Source organism: Lithobates pipiens, unplaced genomic scaffold (genome assembly GCF_037356315.1).
Source record: "Lithobates pipiens isolate NorthernLeopardFrog02 unplaced genomic scaffold, aLitPip1_a1.2 Scaffold_16, whole genome shotgun sequence".
NCBI lineage: Eukaryota > Metazoa > Chordata > Amphibia > Anura > Ranidae > Lithobates > Lithobates pipiens.
In genome coordinates, this window is record NW_027507748.1 from 3,242,840 (window position 1) to 3,260,563 (window position 17,724).

Consider the following 17,724-nt stretch of genomic DNA (forward strand, 5'->3'; position numbering starts at 1 on the left):
TGGACCCTGCCGGTTTGATACGGAAGTTTGGTAGTGGCTTTTAGTAAGTTTGTCCCCAAGAGTGGCTGCTCTTTTAAAAACCAGTTCTGGGGTTTGTCTAATATATTTGTTCAAAGTATGGTGATCTGTTAAGAAGTGCCAGTGTTGTGATAGGATGTTTCTAAGGGTATTGTGATGTGCAGAATATTTTGTGATAATCTTAACTGTAGGGGGGTGAGTTGATCTGGGAGGGCCATAAAGTAGAGACTCCCGTGTGCGCCCATAGGCTTTGTTGAATGCTTTTCTCAAAATAGATCGTGAGTAGCCTCTATTAAGGAGGCGCTCCTGTAGATTCTTTGCTTGAACAAGAAAATTTTGGTCAGTTGTACAATTTCTTCTTGCTCGTAGATATTGAGCGTATGGAATGCTACGTATTAGGGGGCGGGGATGCGAACTTTTAGCGTGTAATAAAGTGTTTCCAGATGATGGCTTGCGATAGAGGTCAGTGATTAATCTTCCAGAGTTGTCTTTAGTGATGTTAAGGTCCAAAAAGGCAATTCTGGTTAAGTGGTATACATAAGTAAATTTTAAATTGAATGTGTTAACATTCAGTTTTTCCACAAATGTTTCCAAGGTCTGGACAGTACCTGTCCAGACGATTAGAAGGTCATCTATAAACCTGTACCAGAGAAGAACACAGTCTAAATAAGTTTGTAGAGATTCATTAGTAAACACTGATTGCTCCCACCCGCCCAAATATAAGTTTGCGTAAGATGGTGCACAAGCTGTCCCCATGGCCACGCCCTGAGTTTGCAAATAAATTTGATCATTAAATGTAAAGAAATTTTTGCTTAGGATGAAGTCTAGAAGTTGCAGTATGAAATCATTTAAAGGCCAGGTTGTATGATCTTGTTTTTTGAGGAAAGTGCTGGCCATCCGGACGCCCTGCTCGTGGGGGATGCTGGAGTATAGGGCCTCCACATCTAATGCCACGAGGAGGGCGTCCGGAGGGACCAGCACATCCTCAAGGTGCCGTAGAAGGTCAGTAGTGTCCTTGATATATGAGGGTAGACTCATAACATGAGGGATCAAATATGAGTCGATTAGTCTGCTTGCGTTTTCTGTTAAGGAGCCCATTCCTGAGACTATTGGACGTCCCGGGGGATTCTTTTCATCCTTATGTATTTTTGGGAGTGCGTAAAATGTCGGCATACGGGGTTTGGCTGTATTTATATATTTTAACGTTTCACTATCTATTAGTCCTTTTTCATATGCCCCTATAACTAGGGATCTAAACTCACTTGTAAACATTTCGACTTTTGAAGATTCTAGTGGGGTGTACCATGCCCGATTGCTTAAGATTTTATGGCACATTAATTTATATTGTTGATGGGTCATTATCACTAGATTGCCCCCTTTATCTGATTTTTTGATGATAATTTCAGAATTTTTTTGTAGCTTTTTTAATGCCCGTTTTTGTCTATGATTTAAATTAGTATAGGTATCCGGCCAATCCTGTTTTTTCAGCGATTTGATTACTGCAGTCAAAAAGGCCCAAATCGTGGGGCATGTCATAAGATCAGGAAATGCTCGCGAATTTAATTTAAAAATATTTTTTTGTAGCTGGATACTTCCCGTGGGGAGATGGGACACAGGTACAGGAGTTGATGAGGCCTCCAAAGTTGTCTCAACTTCAACTTGTCCCTCATCGTATAGCAACATAAGGTCACGTAGGGCTCTAAATTCTTGCATAGAGTAGTCCTTGGTTTTTTCTGCTAGTTCTTTTTCTAAATTTAGATTCCGTCTGTCTTTGTCGTATATAAATTTGTAAGTTAAATTCCGAGCAAAGAGATATATGTCTTTGATTGTTTCATAGACATTAATGGGTTCAGATGGACTGAACCCAAGTCCCAATTGAAGGACTGACTTTTCATCATGGGTCAAAGGGTAAGGAGTAAGGTTTATGATATTTAAGTTATTCGTCTGAGAGTTGATTTTAGAATGGTTTGCATCTAATGAGGTAGAGGAGTTCTTAGCATAAATGCGTCTAGACTCCCTCGTCGGTGTGGGTCGGGTGTGGCCGGAGGAAAAAAACCACTAGGGTTTGAAGGTGCGGCCTGTGTGTTAGCATGCAATATTTTTGGAATAATATTGTGCAGGGTCGATATTTGTGTGCTAGTGCTTTGACCATGTGAGTCTACGTGTGCTGGTGAAATTGTTTTAGCGGTTTTACCCGTTTTCTTGCCTTTTTTGGAGTCCTTCGCTGGATGGCCTCCGCCAGTGAGTGATCTCTTACGGGGGGGACCCGGTGCGCGTAAATTCACATTAGTGACCTGTGAGGAAAGAGATGAGACTGAAGAATCAGATTCAGTGTAATCCATAGTAACAAGTGTTTCTTTAGGTGCTCGTGTCCGTGAAAATTTTCTTCTTATTAATTTATTGCCCCATTTGTAGGCATAGCCTTCAGAAAAGGCAAGCTTGTCCTGGACAAATTTGCCTTGCTTTTTGACAATAATCTCTCTGTTTAGTATTTCTATACGTTCCCTGACCTCTTTCCATTTTTCCCTAAAGGTGGGTGATTCCATAGTTTTAGAGAATTGTTCATTGAGACGTTCAATTTCCCCATCTAGAGAAGCCATATCTGCATGGTATTGTACCGTTAATTTAGTCATTAGTTCTAAACTACATCTGGTTAATATGTTCTCCCAGTCTTTTTTAAAATCAGGAGATGGGTCTTTAATAGTCGGAAAAATTTGAATCCGAAGACCAAGTGGGCAAATTTCTTCTCTAATGTATTGTTCGAAGTACTGTGTATGCCAATGCAGATGTGACTTCTTCTTAAGCAAACCAAACATCCTTTCCAAAAATATTTTTGTTTCATCCTCAATTTTGTAGTTTGTTAAACAACCTGTTTTAATAGATAACATAAATTCCGACCAATCAGAACCTACCATGTCCATCATGCTGCTGGTCCTCTGAGCCTAAATACAGGCCGCCAATTATGACACCTTGAAAAAAGCTGTTTGGTGAGATTGATAGTTGTGAGGTTTTATAACTCACTAGTGGCCAAATATTATTCCAAAAATATTGCATGCTAACACACAGGCCGCACCTTCAAACCCTAGTGGTTTTTTTCCTCCGGCCAGACCCGACCCACACCGACGAGGGAGTCTAGACGCATTTATGCTAAGAACTCCTCTACCTCATTAGATGCAAACCATTCTAAAATCAACTCTCAGACGAATAACTTAAATATCATAAACCTTACTCCTTACCCTTTGACCCATGATGAAAAGTCAGTCCTTCAATTGGGACTTGGGTTCAGTCCATCTGAACCCATTAATGTCTATGAAACAATCAAAGACATATATCTCTTTGCTCGGAATTTAACTTACAAATTTATATACGACAAAGACAGACGGAATCTAAATTTAGAAAAAGAACTAGCAGAAAAAACCAAGGACTACTCTATGCAAGAATTTAGAGCCCTACGTGACCTTATGTTGCTATACGATGAGGGACAAGTTGAAGTTGAGACAACTTTGGAGGCCTCATCAACTCCTGTACCTGTGTCCCATCTCCCCACGGGAAGTATCCAGCTACAAAAAAATATTTTTAAATTAAATTCGCGAGCATTTCCTGATCTTATGACATGCCCCACGATTTGGGCCTTTTTGACTGCAGTAATCAAATCGCTGAAAAAACAGGATTGGCCGGATACCTATACTAATTTAAATCATAGACAAAAACGGGCATTAAAAAAGCTACAAAAAAATTCTGAAATTATCATCAAAAAATCAGATAAAGGGGGCAATCTAGTGATAATGACCCATCAACAATATAAATTAATGTGCCATAAAATCTTAAGCAATCGGGCATGGTACACCCCACTAGAATCTTCAAAAGTCGAAATGTTTACAAGTGAGTTTAGATCCCTAGTTATAGGGGCATATGAAAAAGGACTAATAGATAGTGAAACGTTAAAATATATAAATACAGCCAAACCCCGTATGCCGACATTTTACGCACTCCCAAAAATACATAAGGATGAAAAGAATCCCCCGGGACGTCCAATAGTCTCAGGAATGGGCTCCTTAACAGAAAACGCAAGCAGACTAATCGACTCATATTTGATCCCTCATGTTATGAGTCTACCCTCATATATCAAGGACACTACTGACCTTCTACGGCACCTTGAGGATGTGCTGGTCCCTCCGGACGCCCTCCTCGTGGCATTAGATGTGGAGGCCCTATACTCCAGCATCCCCCACGAGCAGGGCGTCCGGATGGCCAGCACTTTCCTCAAAAAACAAGATCATACAACCTGGCCTTTAAATGATTTCATACTGCAACTTCTAGACTTCATCCTAAGCAAAAATTTCTTTACATTTAATGATCAAATTTATTTGCAAACTCAGGGCGTGGCCATGGGGACAGCTTGTGCACCATCTTACGCAAACTTATATTTGGGCGGGTGGGAGCAATCAGTGTTTACTAATGAATCTCTACAAACTTATTTAGACTGTGTTCTTCTCTGGTACAGGTTTATAGATGACCTTCTAATCGTCTGGACAGGTACTGTCCAGACCTTGGAAACATTTGTGGAAAAACTGAATGTTAACACATTCAATTTAAAATTTACTTATGTATACCACTTAACCAGAATTGCCTTTTTGGACCTTAACATCACTAAAGACAACTCTGGAAGATTAATCACTGACCTCTATCGCAAGCCATCATCTGGAAACACTTTATTACACGCTAAAAGTTCGCATCCCCGCCCCCTAATACGTAGCATTCCATACGCTCAATATCTACGAGCAAGAAGAAATTGTACAACTGACCAAAATTTTCTTGTTCAAGCAAAGAATCTACAGGAGCGCCTCCTTAATAGAGGCTACTCACGATCTATTTTGAGAAAAGCATTCAACAAAGCCTATGGGCGCACACGGGAGTCTCTACTTTATGGCCCTCCCAGATCAACTCACCCCCCTACAGTTAAGATTATCACAAAATATTCTGCACATCACAATACCCTTAGAAACATCCTATCACAACACTGGCACTTCTTAACAGATCACCATACTTTGAACAAATATATTAGACAAACCCCAGAACTGGTTTTTAAAAGAGCAGCCACTCTTGGGGACAAACTTACTAAAAGCCACTACCAAACTTCCGTATCAAACCGGCAGGGTCCACGAGGTACTCATCCCTGTGGTGACTGTTCTAGATGTCCCTGGATTTTAGAGGCTACTACATATAGTCTCCCAAATGGAGAGGCTTTTACTCCAATGTTCCATGCCAGCTGTGACACAAAGGGTGTTGTCTACATAATGATATGCGCTTGTGGGGCATTTTACGTAGGCAAAACTATCAGAGAGCTTCGCCAACGTATAGGCGACCATCTTTACTACTCATCGGGCGGTAAGCTTACCGCAGTTGGTCGCCATATAGGCATTCACCATAGGTATCAGCCCCAAGTGGTAAAATTCTTTATACTTGAAGTGATCCATGAGGACACCCGGGGTGGGGACTGGGATAGAGAAATTTTAAAACGAGAAACCCTATGGATAGAACGCTTAGACGCTCTGGTCCCGCCAGGATTGAATGAAACAAAAACATATAAATACTTTCTTAAATAACAATAAAAACAAGAAATATATGGAAACTGTTTTTTCACTTGCCCTCTGTATTTTTAGTTATTATATAGGTTCCACTGCTCATCCTAGTCCTCTAATCTGCCAGGTACCCTTTGAGCCTATCCCGGTGCTTTCCGTCCTTGACATCCCAAAATAAATAATAAAAAATTCTTTTGGTGCAGGCTAACGGTATACTATATGGACTAACTGTCCCTGTTGCCTTAAGCACCTCATGCGATCTAGTTATATATTGAATTATTATTAAACTTGTTTGTATCTTTCCACAGATAAGTTGAAGTAATGGTGAGAGTTTACATATATTATGACATGTGTGTAAAAATGTAGCCAATGTTTATAGTTGTAAATTTATCTTTTTCTGTTCATCTATCTGCTTATATGTATTGTTCCACATTTAAAAACAAGGTGTGCAATATCTAAACCGTGTGATATCCAGGTACAATATGGAGGATGGGAGGAGACTCCCTGGGGCGGGCACGCGCCTCTCCGGCGGCCCCGATAGGCCCCCATAGCAATGGGCGGGATCGGGTCCGCTTTAGCGATGAGTCACTGAGGTTTCCTTGGTGACCATCGCTGCTGTGCGTCGCCACGTTGTTGGCGCACGCGCAGTAGGAGCGGCGGACCCGGCGACGTCATAGCCCGGCGCCCGCGCCGGATTTCTGACGCCGCCGGGTTGGAGGTTAAAAGAGCGCCATCATGGCGCTCTTTTACAGCGGACAGAACGGAGGACACAGAGCCTCTGACCGGATTTATCGCCTGGTCTGAGGAATACAAGATGAAGGCTACTAATAGGTATGAGCTCCTATATATTCTGGGCATTTTAGGTGTAATACATATATATAGATGGTCGGCTGATGATAATAATTTCCTTATTAGGCTAACAATATACACTCTGGATTGACTGGGCAAAATCTTTGGACCCCCTCCTGAAAGAGGTGTAATATCCATATATATTGGATCCAGCACATATATATTTTCCTAAATGTGTTTCCTGGCGTACTACCTGAGCCTTAGCACTTAATGAAAGAACCGCAATATTTACCTATGCTGCATCATCTTTAAGGCATTTGGCTATACGGGTATGTAGTTTTCTACATCTATAATGTGACATAAATAATCACGCCTCAGCAATATAACCTACTTATATATTTATATATATATGTGTATACCCCTAACGCTTAGACACTCTTGATTGTTGTTTTGTAGCTGACTTTAAAACCTCCCGTGTCCGCCCCAAAGGGTGGTCACTGCCTGGCTTGGCATGGACTGCCCGAATTCCAGATGTCCTGAGTTATCCACACGGTGGTGAGCTGCACATTTAGTGTTTGTTAAAAACTTCTACCCTTCTGTAAAAAATACATCAAATACTCTGAAAAATATGTGTTGTATTTATGTTATCGTTGAATAATTCGTGATAAATTCTATTTTAGACAAACAAGGTCTCCTGAAGAAGCGACAGATTAGTCGCGAAACTAGTCGAGAAACCAACGACCGTATTGAACACAAAATACTGTTGTAACAAACCTTGTCTATGTTATAGCTATAATATATATGTATTTATTTATGCATGTATAAAAAACTTCTTTTTTCTTTTCTTCCCCCCCCCCCTTTGTACTTTGGTAAAAAAACTTTTTATAATCAATAATAAATATTTGTATTTTATATAAAACTGGTATCAAGACAGTCCATCATTCTGTTGGGTGACTTGTAGGTGAATCATGGTTATGATGTTCCATGTATAATCTCTTGTCGTTTCCCCAAAAAATCTTTCCTTTCTTTGGATGCGGAGAAGGCGTTTGATAGGGTCCATTGGGGCTATTTACAGTCAGTGCTTTTAAAATTCGGCTTTCATGGAAATATTTTATCGGCAATTTTTGCACTGTGTAAGGGCCCCTCAGCGAGAGTATACACAAATGATATGATGTCTAGGCCCTTTGGCATCCCGAATGGAACACGACAAGGTTGCCCCTTATCTCCTTTAATACTTAACCACTTTCAGCCCCGGACCAATTTGCTGGTCAAAGACCAGACCACTTTTTGGCGATTCGGCACTGCGTCGCTTTAACTGACAATTGCGCTGTCGTGGCGACGTGGCTCCCAAACAAAATTGATGTCCTTTTTTTCCCACAAATAGAGCTTTCTTTTGGTGGTATTTGATCACCTCTGCGGTTTTTATTTTTTGCGCTATAAACAAAAATAGAGTGACAATTTTGAAAAAAACGCATTATTTTTTTACTTTTTGTTATAATAAATATCCCCCAAAAATATATAAAAAAACATTTTTTTCCCTCAGTTTAGGCCGATACGTATTCTTCTACATATTTTTGGTAAAAAAAAATCGCAATAAGCGATTATTGATTGGTTTGCGCAAAAGTTATAGCGTTTACAAAATAGGGGATAGTTTTATAGCTTTTTTATTATTTTTTTTTTACTAGTAATGGCGGCGATCAGCGATTTTTATTGTGACTGCGACATTATGGCGGACACATCGGACATTTTTGACACATTTTTGGGACCATTGTCATTTATACAGTAATCACTGCTATATAAATGCAGTGATTCCTGTGTAAATGATACTGGCAGTGAAGGGGTTAACCAGTGGGTGGCAGTGTAGGGGTTAAGTGTTCCTAGGGGTGTGTTACTAACTGTGGGGGGGTTGAGCTTTCATTTAGTGAACACTGATCTCTGCTCCAATCACATGGAGCAGAGATCAGCGTCACTAGTTGCTAGGCAGAATGGAGAAATGCTGTTTACTCGGCATTTCCTCCATTCGGCCGCTCCGTGAGACGATCGCGGGGATGCCCGCGGCGATCAAGTCCGCGGGTACTGCGACCGGACTCACGGGGGTCCCGACCAGCGCGGGAGCGCGCCGCCGGCGGCGCGCTCCCGATGGCAGGGCGGCATTGAATATTGGACATACCTGTACGCCAATATGCCTGCCCGTGCCATTCTGTCGACGTACATCGCCGTGCGCTGGTCGAGAAGTGGTTAATTTAGCCATCGAACCTCTAGCAGAAAGTATACGATCTGACACAAAACTATCTGGTATAAAAATTGGGCAAATAGATAATAAAATAAGTCTGTTCGCAGATGACATAGTGCTTATAGTGTCTGATCCTATTTCATCTCTCCCGAATCTCCAAAATATACTAACGACATTTGGAGCAGCATCATATTATAAAATCAATGAAACCAAGTCCCATATTCTAGACCTAGGATTAGATAACACAACCAGGCAGTTATTGTCTAATAAATACCCCTACCACTGGAAAGACGAGGGGATTTCTTACTTAGGAATCACTCTCACTAACAAAACAAAACAGTTATTTAAAACGAACTTTTTACCATTTAAGAAACATTTCTAAACAGATCTGACAACACTTAGTAAATTCGAATTTACATGGGCTGGTCGCCTGGCAGCTTTCAAAATGATGACCTTACCAAAATTATTATATCAACTCAGGTCCCTTCCAATATGTATCCCTAAATACTACTTTAAATCCTTACAAAGCAGTTTGGGAAAATATCTATGGAATAGCAAGAAATCCCGTTGCGCATACCATATACTAATTAAACATAGAAATATAGGTGGTGCGACCGTACCTGATCTACAGGATTATTATGACGCAACTCTTTTGACCCAATTGCAAGAATGGTTCTTGCCTACTCCTAAAACTTTATGGGGACAAATTGAGAAAGACATCACACGACAGAATAATATGCAATTCTGGTTACTTAGTAGGAAAATTAAGTCCACAATTACAGCTCAATACCCACCAACGGTGAAAGCGACGCTACACTCTTGGCAGAGAATCATCACATACAAATGGGATAAAAACTCCAAACCCTCCTCTAACAATCATACCAACATTAATTCCTGGCGTACAAATACACGACTGGAATTTGGGTCGGGATATCAAACTTGGTTCCTTCTTCCAACAGGGCTCATTAAAGTCTTTTTCTCAGTTAAGTAATGAATTACAGCTTCCGAATTCTGAGCGATCTACATATATTCAAATAGAAAAGTGTCTGCTACACAATCCACAACTCAGAGCTTCAATCCCGGTTAAAATCTGGTCTTTCCTCAATAACCATGCCACCTCACAGAAAGGAGTAGCTACAATATACCCAATTCTAGGGGAAAAAAACATACCCAGCAAACTACCTTCCTTCCTTAAATGGGAACAAGATTTGGGGCAGGACTTTTCAATTAAACAATGGATGGCTTCCCTACGAAGCATATATAGGGCCACTGCATGTGTTACACTATGGGAAATGGCACAAAAAAATTGTTCAAAGACAATACCTGACTCCACATATCCTAGCAAAATTCAAGGGGAACTCGTCACCTAATTGCTGGAGAAATTGTACCCAATTGGGGACCCTATTTCATATTATGTGGGACTGCCCAAGCTTACATAACTACTGGCAGGCAATCTCCCATTTACTCACTTCCGTAACAGGTATTGTCCTTCAACTTTCACCAGAACTAGCCATTCTGAATATGAATTTACATACCATTCCCAAACAATATCGTAAAGTAGTAACACATATACTTTTAGCTGCGAGACTATCCATAACTAGAAAATGGAAAACTGACTTTCTTCCTACTATGACAGAAGTTATAGAATTAACCCAACTCCACCACTCCTACCAATTGTTATTTCCTAATGACAAATCCCTATATATTAAGGAACAACAACTATGGGAACCTTGGAGTACATGGTACAAAAATTATACTTCCCACGATTTAGATAATGCTGATTCTTTAATCATATAGAAGAAAGAACTCCTGTGCGTTTTAATAATTTTTTTGGATGGCTTTAAAAATAATTTCATAACAAAGTGACAAATATATCACATGATTGTTTATCTGAATTGAGCTGCGGAGTAAGAATAGATCTTTATTTTCCTTCATAAACGATAACTACTGTGTTTGAATTTCCTTTAGGATGTTGGCCTAGGTACTCCAAGACACAGATAGATCCCTGTGAGGGGTGTCTTGGGGTCCAGAAGTGGCCATTATCCATATCGCTATTTATAAATCTTACAATAATTATATTACGGACTTTATTATACAAATCCTAAGAGACTAAAGCCCCGTACACACGAGAGGACTTATGTCCGACAGACTTCCAAAGCAGTTCCGTCGGAGTTCTGCTGGAATTCCGACGGAGTTCTGACAGACTTTTCGGCCGAACGGAGTTGGCCACACACGATCACACTAAACTCCGACGGATTCGAACGTGATGACGTACGACCCGACTCGAATAAGGAAGTTCATAGCCAGTAGCCAATAGCTGCCCTAGCGTCGGTTTTAGTCCGTCGGAGTAGCATACACACGGGCGGATTTTTCGAAGGGGATCGGGTCCGGCGGAGTTCCGTCGGGAAAATTTGAAGCATGTTCCATATTCTAAAGTCCTTCGGACTTTGGTGAGTCAAAAGTCCGTTGCAGCCCACACACGATCGGATAGTCTGACAGACTCAGTCCTTCGGACTTTGGATGTTGAAAAGTCCGCTCGTGTGTACGCGGCATTACTCTTGTTTGAGTCCCTTTATGACTATGAATATTAGATACTTGGGAACATTACTTTATTCTTTATTGTGGATTATTTGTTTCTATGCTATATTGGGCTGAGAAAACCCTGTCACTACATTATACTGTGTTATGTTACTTTTATTACTATATATTATTTTTTTTGTTTTGTAACCCTTGTTGTAACTAACTCTGCTAAAAATCTCAATAAAAACATTTGAAAAGAATTGGCACTTTTATTGGTATATTCAAATCAATAAATAAATAAATAATTAACCATACTCAGATAATTTTATTGCATCATAAAATTCTTATATTGCAAACGATCAACTTCAAAACAGCTCAGTCTTAAAGGACTCGAGCATACCAAAGTCTTTTAACCAAATACGCAGCATAAATTTTTCCATAAACCTGTTCAATCTCTTCATAATTTTCTCGAAACATTTTTAAATGAACTTCATGGAGCCATACTAGCTGAGGGATTATCTCCGAAAAGATAATTCTGGTATTCGGAAAAGATAACTTAACCTTAATTAGGTCACGTCTAAACAACGACATGAGGTCCAGAGTTCTAACTTTCCCCACATCATTTCCCGCCTAGGTGTACTGTTAATGCATCCGGAACTGGCCATGACTCAATTAATCTAGAGACATAAAAATAAATAAATAAATAAATTAGCCCATTGAAGACCTCTAATTACGTTCCAGAAAATTCTGGAAATTCATGAAATATCTCCGGGATCCAGAGACTAATTGGACGTATAGCAGTGTTTCTTGGCTCTTTTATTAGCCCAGTATACAAAAGAGTGGCTCAGGATCCAAACATCTCTTCTATTACCTAGAATTTAAAGAAAAATATCAGGTCTGACATAAATCTGAAAACGTTGAGATTCCCACCTCCCCAACCGTTTGATTATTACATCATCCAATCCCATCCTAGCAGCTTCCGTAGCTGCCCCGATCCTGAAAGAATGAGAAGTAAACTTAAATTGATGCAAATTCAATTTTCTCAAGTGGGCCTTTAATATGTCATTGAATTGATACTGAGTAAGAGGGGACCCATCAGCATCAACCAAAAAAATAAATAAATAAATAATAATAATAAAAAAATAAAATAAAAAAAAGCCAGGTAACCATTTATGACTCTAACTGGACATATATCCTCATCTCCACATCGACTTAAAGGTACCCAACTGCCTTTTCCTAACCTGTCTGTTTTTTGACACCGGGATGAACAATTTGACCGAGACAATCACATTCTTTTTTAGTAAACCCACCATTACTTTTTTGTTTTTTGGCAGCAACTCAGATATTCTGAGAGCCCCAGAAAGGCTAGTACAAACGCAGTATTACATAATATAGCCGTCATTTTTTAATTTAAAATATTTTTAATTTGAAGAAAAAAGATAAACTCGCCATGATTTTGTAAATGTGACTCAAATTGTATATCCATTTCCATAGCAAAATTACACCACCTATGCCATGCGGTTGAGTACTCAGCCCATGTATTTTCTGCCACACAGTGTCTTATCCCATTTGTAAGAACCTCTAATTTAGTCTCCACAGATTTTCTGGACACACATCACCTTCCTTGTCCGCATTCTGCAGGAGTTGGTGAAATCGGTATACCTGAAATCGAGATAGTGCATCCGCAATTTGATTCTCCTTCCTTGGCCTTTAACCAAATATTAAATTTAAGACAAAGAAACACAAAGTATCTTAGTAATTTGACCACTTGTATAGATTTGGCTGACAAACAATTCACAGCATATATGACCCCTTTATTATCCAAATTAATCGGGATTCTTTTATTTGCAAATTGCTCACCCCATATTTCCTTTGCAACCACTAAAGGGAAAAGCTCCCACACTACTAAGCTTTTGGTGACTTTATTCGTCTCCCAACTCACAGGCCACTTACCACAGCGCCAGTGAGTCTTCCAAATAGCTGCAAATCCATATAAGCCTGCAGCCCCCTCTACATATGGCCAGCAGCAGCATAGGCAGCTAGGGGTACCAGTGCACCATGCACACGGGTGGCTGGAGGTGGAGGGTGACTAGCAGAGCTCCATGCTCGACTATCACTCTGGCTGCTCTTTAGTTGTGCATTCCCCGCATGACCTGTGTCCTCGGCCGGCTCCTCAGATTACCCCTCTCCTGCTCCATGCATTCCCGCTCAGTCCGATGTCTGTTCTCCCCAGCCAGAGTCCCCCCCCCCGAGTCCGGCCCACACTGCACTGCATACTTCTCCGGGGTAAACAAACTCAGCACACAGATGCAGTGCAGCCCTATGAAAGCCCCCCGGAGGACACTGTAGGCTTGTCTGCCAGGCCCTCTCCTCCCCCGTCATACACAGATGATGAAAGGTCTTTCTGGGAGATATGCTGATCACCCGTCCAGCACACTGGATGGAGCCCAGGCCAACATGGATGAGTGTGCGGCCTGCAGCTTTTTTCATGGTGAGTGAGAGGACCCCATCCCCCACACACCATTACATACCCCCCTCCATCTCCCCCTGGGGACAGGGGCCCCTTCTCACGTGGGGACAGGAACCCCCATCTCCCCTGGGGACAGGGACCCCTTCTCACCTGGGGGCAGTAACTTCATCTGCCCTGGAGAAAAGGACCTCATCTCTTCTGGGGACGGGGACCCCATACTGCCTAGGGACAGTCCCCCAATGGGGCACCTAAAAACAAAAAAATAAAATAATAAAAAAAACTACTGATGCCAGTGGTGGAACTACAGGGCTCACAAAGGTCATACCTGTGACCACGCCCTGGAGCTCCACCGCCGGACTCGGAGGGAAGGGCCCTGGCTGGGGTTCAGGGGGGCCCTTCATGGTTTCTTGCATCGGGGCCCTGAAGGTTCTAGTTACGCCACTGATCTGTATATAGCTCAAGGTCAGATGAGGACACAAATTGTTCCTGAAAAAATGATCTGCCATTGTATATATCAAAGGATTTAAACCAAACTGACAGCTCCTCCTCGAGGTCAACTGTCAATCTGATGTGGGAAAATGGTGATTTCATTCCAGACATGGCCAAGCGCCGCAAGAAGATTCTGCCAACTGCCATAATCCTTGTCGCGAATGCCAGAAGGCCTAATAAAGATTGGAGTTCTTTTCATAACACTTTTTTACGCCTAATCAACACTGGAATTAAAGCTTTAATCTTAAAGATTTTAGAGTCAGGTGACTGAAATACCAGATTAACAGTGTCAATCTCGACACCCAGGAATGCTATAATCGAGGAAGGAAAAACAGTTTTCTCGCTAGCTGGTGGGATACTGAAATGATGCGCTACCGCACCAAACATGTAACATAAAATAACAGACAGGAGATTGCGCTGGACCAATGAATAAAAAGTCATCCAGGTAATGTAATATACCTTGGTAGCCAGATTGAAAAGCCACAACCCATTGGAGAAAGGTTGCAAATTTTTCAAAATATGCACAAGATATGGCACATCCCATAGGGGGGCACATATCAAAGTAGTATTTGCCCTCAAAAATACCTACCCAAGGAGCTGAAAGCTACTGCCAATCGGTATCAGCCTGAAGGCCGCCTTTAAGTCTGCTTTCGCAAGCAACGCACCTTTCCCAAACTTCCTAATTTGCTGAATAGCCTCTTCAAACGTGCAATATGATACCGATGACATGCCGGCATCTATTTCATCATTTAACAAGATACTTTTTGGGAATGATAAATGGTGGATTAGGCGAAAGGTATTTGGCTCTTTTTTTTTTTTTTTTTTGGTTATGATGCCTAACGGCGATATCCTAAACGGTGAGAAAGGAGGGGAATCAAATGGACCTGCTATCCTACCTTCCTTAATTAACTTCTCTTTAACAATGTGTGTGTAAGTATCCACTGACTTTACATTTTTAACTGGCTCACACCCTTCACCCTGAAATACTGGCAAAGGGAAACCTTTGGAGAAACCTTCAATTAGGAACTTGGCGGTCTCCTGGTCTGGGTATATGTCCAACCATTGCTGAATACTTGCTAGTTTCACTGGGGTGTGAGCTTTGTGCATAAATATCCCTCTGGGAGCTTTGACTATTGGAATTCCTTTTTGAAACACCTGATGAAAGGGTGGGGTCCAGAACAATTCCAGCCCTCATGCTTGTACTTGCACAAACCCCCCCATTTACACTGGTTCTCATTGTAAGCAATGTATACCCTTTTATAAGGGGACACTGTAGATTGTGGCTGCTGCCTAATGAAACCCAATTTCTGTGGCACCATCAGGTTAAGCCACAACCCGACGTCCTTATTGCCCCACTTCAATGATGGGTAGATTGATCATTTTTTCTAAATGCCTCATCATATTGAAACCATCCTAGACCTACGAAACTTTTATACGCTTCTAGCACATGCTCCATGTGTTGAAACAGCCCGCTGCAATACTCCGGGTGCTTCTCACCTAGCACACTGGAGTATATTGCAAATGACTGCCACCAATTATTAAAAGACCCCGCCACAGGTCTTCTCCTATCACCCTCATCTTTCTCATCTGATTTTTTTGTCATTTCTGTTGACAAATTCCTTTATTTTATTTTATTTTTTTATTTTTTTATGGAATAAGCGACAGAATATCTACGAATTGACCTTTCCATATTTTTTCCTTAGTCTGAGGAGAAAGGTGGTAACCTAATGGCGAGATCTCACATGGTAATGTCTCTTTAACCACTACAATACCGGGCACTTTCACCCCCTTCCTTCCCAGCCCAATTTTCAGCTTTCATCGCTCTAGCGCTTTCAGTGACAATTGCGCGGTCGTGCTACACTGTACCCAAATGAAATTGTTATCATTTTGTTCGCACAAATAGAGCTTTATTTTGGTGTTATTTATTCACGACTCCGTTTTTTTTTTTTTTTGCGATATAAGCGCAAAAAAGCGGAAATTTGGAAAAAAAACAATATTTTCTTTTTTCTATTTGAAAAGAAATCCAATAAAATCAAATTTTGTCATAAATTTAAGCCAAAATGTATTCTGCTACATGTTTTTGGTAAAAAAAATTCCGTTAAGTGTATAATAATTGGTTTGTGTGATCAGGGACATATGTACGCAAATGATCATGTACAGATGTGTGCAGATAATCATTGGGACATGTGATTTTAGTGGGACATATGTGGGGGACATGTTTTTATTATTAGGGACATGTGTTTTTATTATTTGGGGACATGTATGTTTTGGGGACATGTGTGTTTTGGGGACATATGTGGGGACTGTGTTTGTACTGTGTGGTGTGTTGTGTGTTGACACTACACTGATGATCAGTGAGTAAAAAGCTGTAAAAAGCAGCCCATACTCACTGATCATCAGCCGGCTGCAGCGTTCTGCTCTCCTCTCCTCAGCGATGACTTCCGTGTGAGGAGAGGAGAGCCGATTGCCTAGCAACCGGCTGTTTGTTTACATCACATGACGGCCGTGATTGGACACGGCCGTCATGTGATCAGGAGGGCCAATCACAGAGCCCTCCTGCCGATCCGAGATGTGCCGTGTCCGGGTGACACGAGCACATCGGGATTGCGCCGCTGCGCGGGCACGCGCGCGCGTGATCCCGCTACTCCTGAAGGACGTTCCTGAACGTCCTATCAGGAGTAGACGGCTCCCACCCGGCCGTATATATATGCATTGGCCGGGTGGGAAGTGGTTAAAGCACACTTCTGGTACCTATGGGCTAGATATATTAATCTCAGCTGCTAATAAATATTGCGAATTAACATTAGCTGACTGATTGTTATTAACATTACCTATATTGCCTAAGCTGACAAAATGTCTATTTTGATTAGACCATACATTACCATAATTACTATTTTAAAATGCAGGTGTATTCATAGTGTCAGCTAATCTGGTAATGGATTCCATAATGCTATTAAGTGTGTGTGCTAACTCACCTATACCACCAGGGGGCGCTGGAGCATTTGTTATATCTGAAGCAGTATAATGCTGCTCTCTGTTGCCTCCAGTGGCCATCTGCGGGATGTCTGTGATACTCACACTGCTTGCAGCCTCATGCTGTGGTAATAATACTGGGCAGGGTTTGTCTCTCCTCACAACCGCAGACACTGCCTCTGTCCTCTGTATAGCTGATGCTTCTCTAGCCCTCCCAGCGCTGCCTCTGTCCTCTGTATAGATGACGCTCCTCTAGACCTCCAAGCGCTGCCTCTGTCCTCTGTATAGATGACGCTCCTCTAGCCCTCCCAGCGCTGCCTCTGTCCTCTGTATAGATGACGCTCCTCTAGACCTCCAAGCGCTGCCTCTGTCCTCTGTATAGATGACGCTCCTCTAGCCCTCCAAGCGCTGCCTCTGTCCTCTGTATAGCTGACGCTCCTCTAGCCCTCCCAGCGCTGCCTCTGTCCTCTGTATAGATGACGCTCCTCTAGCCCTCCAAGCGCTGCCTCTGCCCTCTGTATAGCTGACGCTCCTCTAGCCCTCCAAGCGCTGCCTCTGTCCTCTGTATAGCTGACGCTCCTCTAGCCCTCCAAGCGCTGCCTCTGTCCTCTGTATAGCTGACGCTCCTCTAGCCCTCACAGCGCTGCCTC

At 41.8% G+C, this 17,724-nt stretch overlaps 1 protein-coding gene across 1 annotated transcript in view; it reads right to left on the minus strand.

The window, feature by feature from the left end:
• The window catches only part of KIAA1586 (KIAA1586 ortholog), a 44,933-nt gene extending 42,315 nt beyond the window's left edge, over nucleotides 1-2,618 (minus strand). Inside the window, exons 1-2 of the mRNA XM_077479362.1 lie at nucleotides 2,213-2,618; nucleotides 1,611-1,991 (exon numbers count right to left, since the gene is read on the minus strand). Coding sequence (XP_077335488.1) covers nucleotides 1,611-1,991; nucleotides 2,213-2,618 — 787 coding nt within the window. The remainder of the gene's footprint in view (nucleotides 1-1,610; nucleotides 1,992-2,212) is intronic.
• Between the last annotated feature and the right edge of the window lie 15,106 nt (nucleotides 2,619-17,724).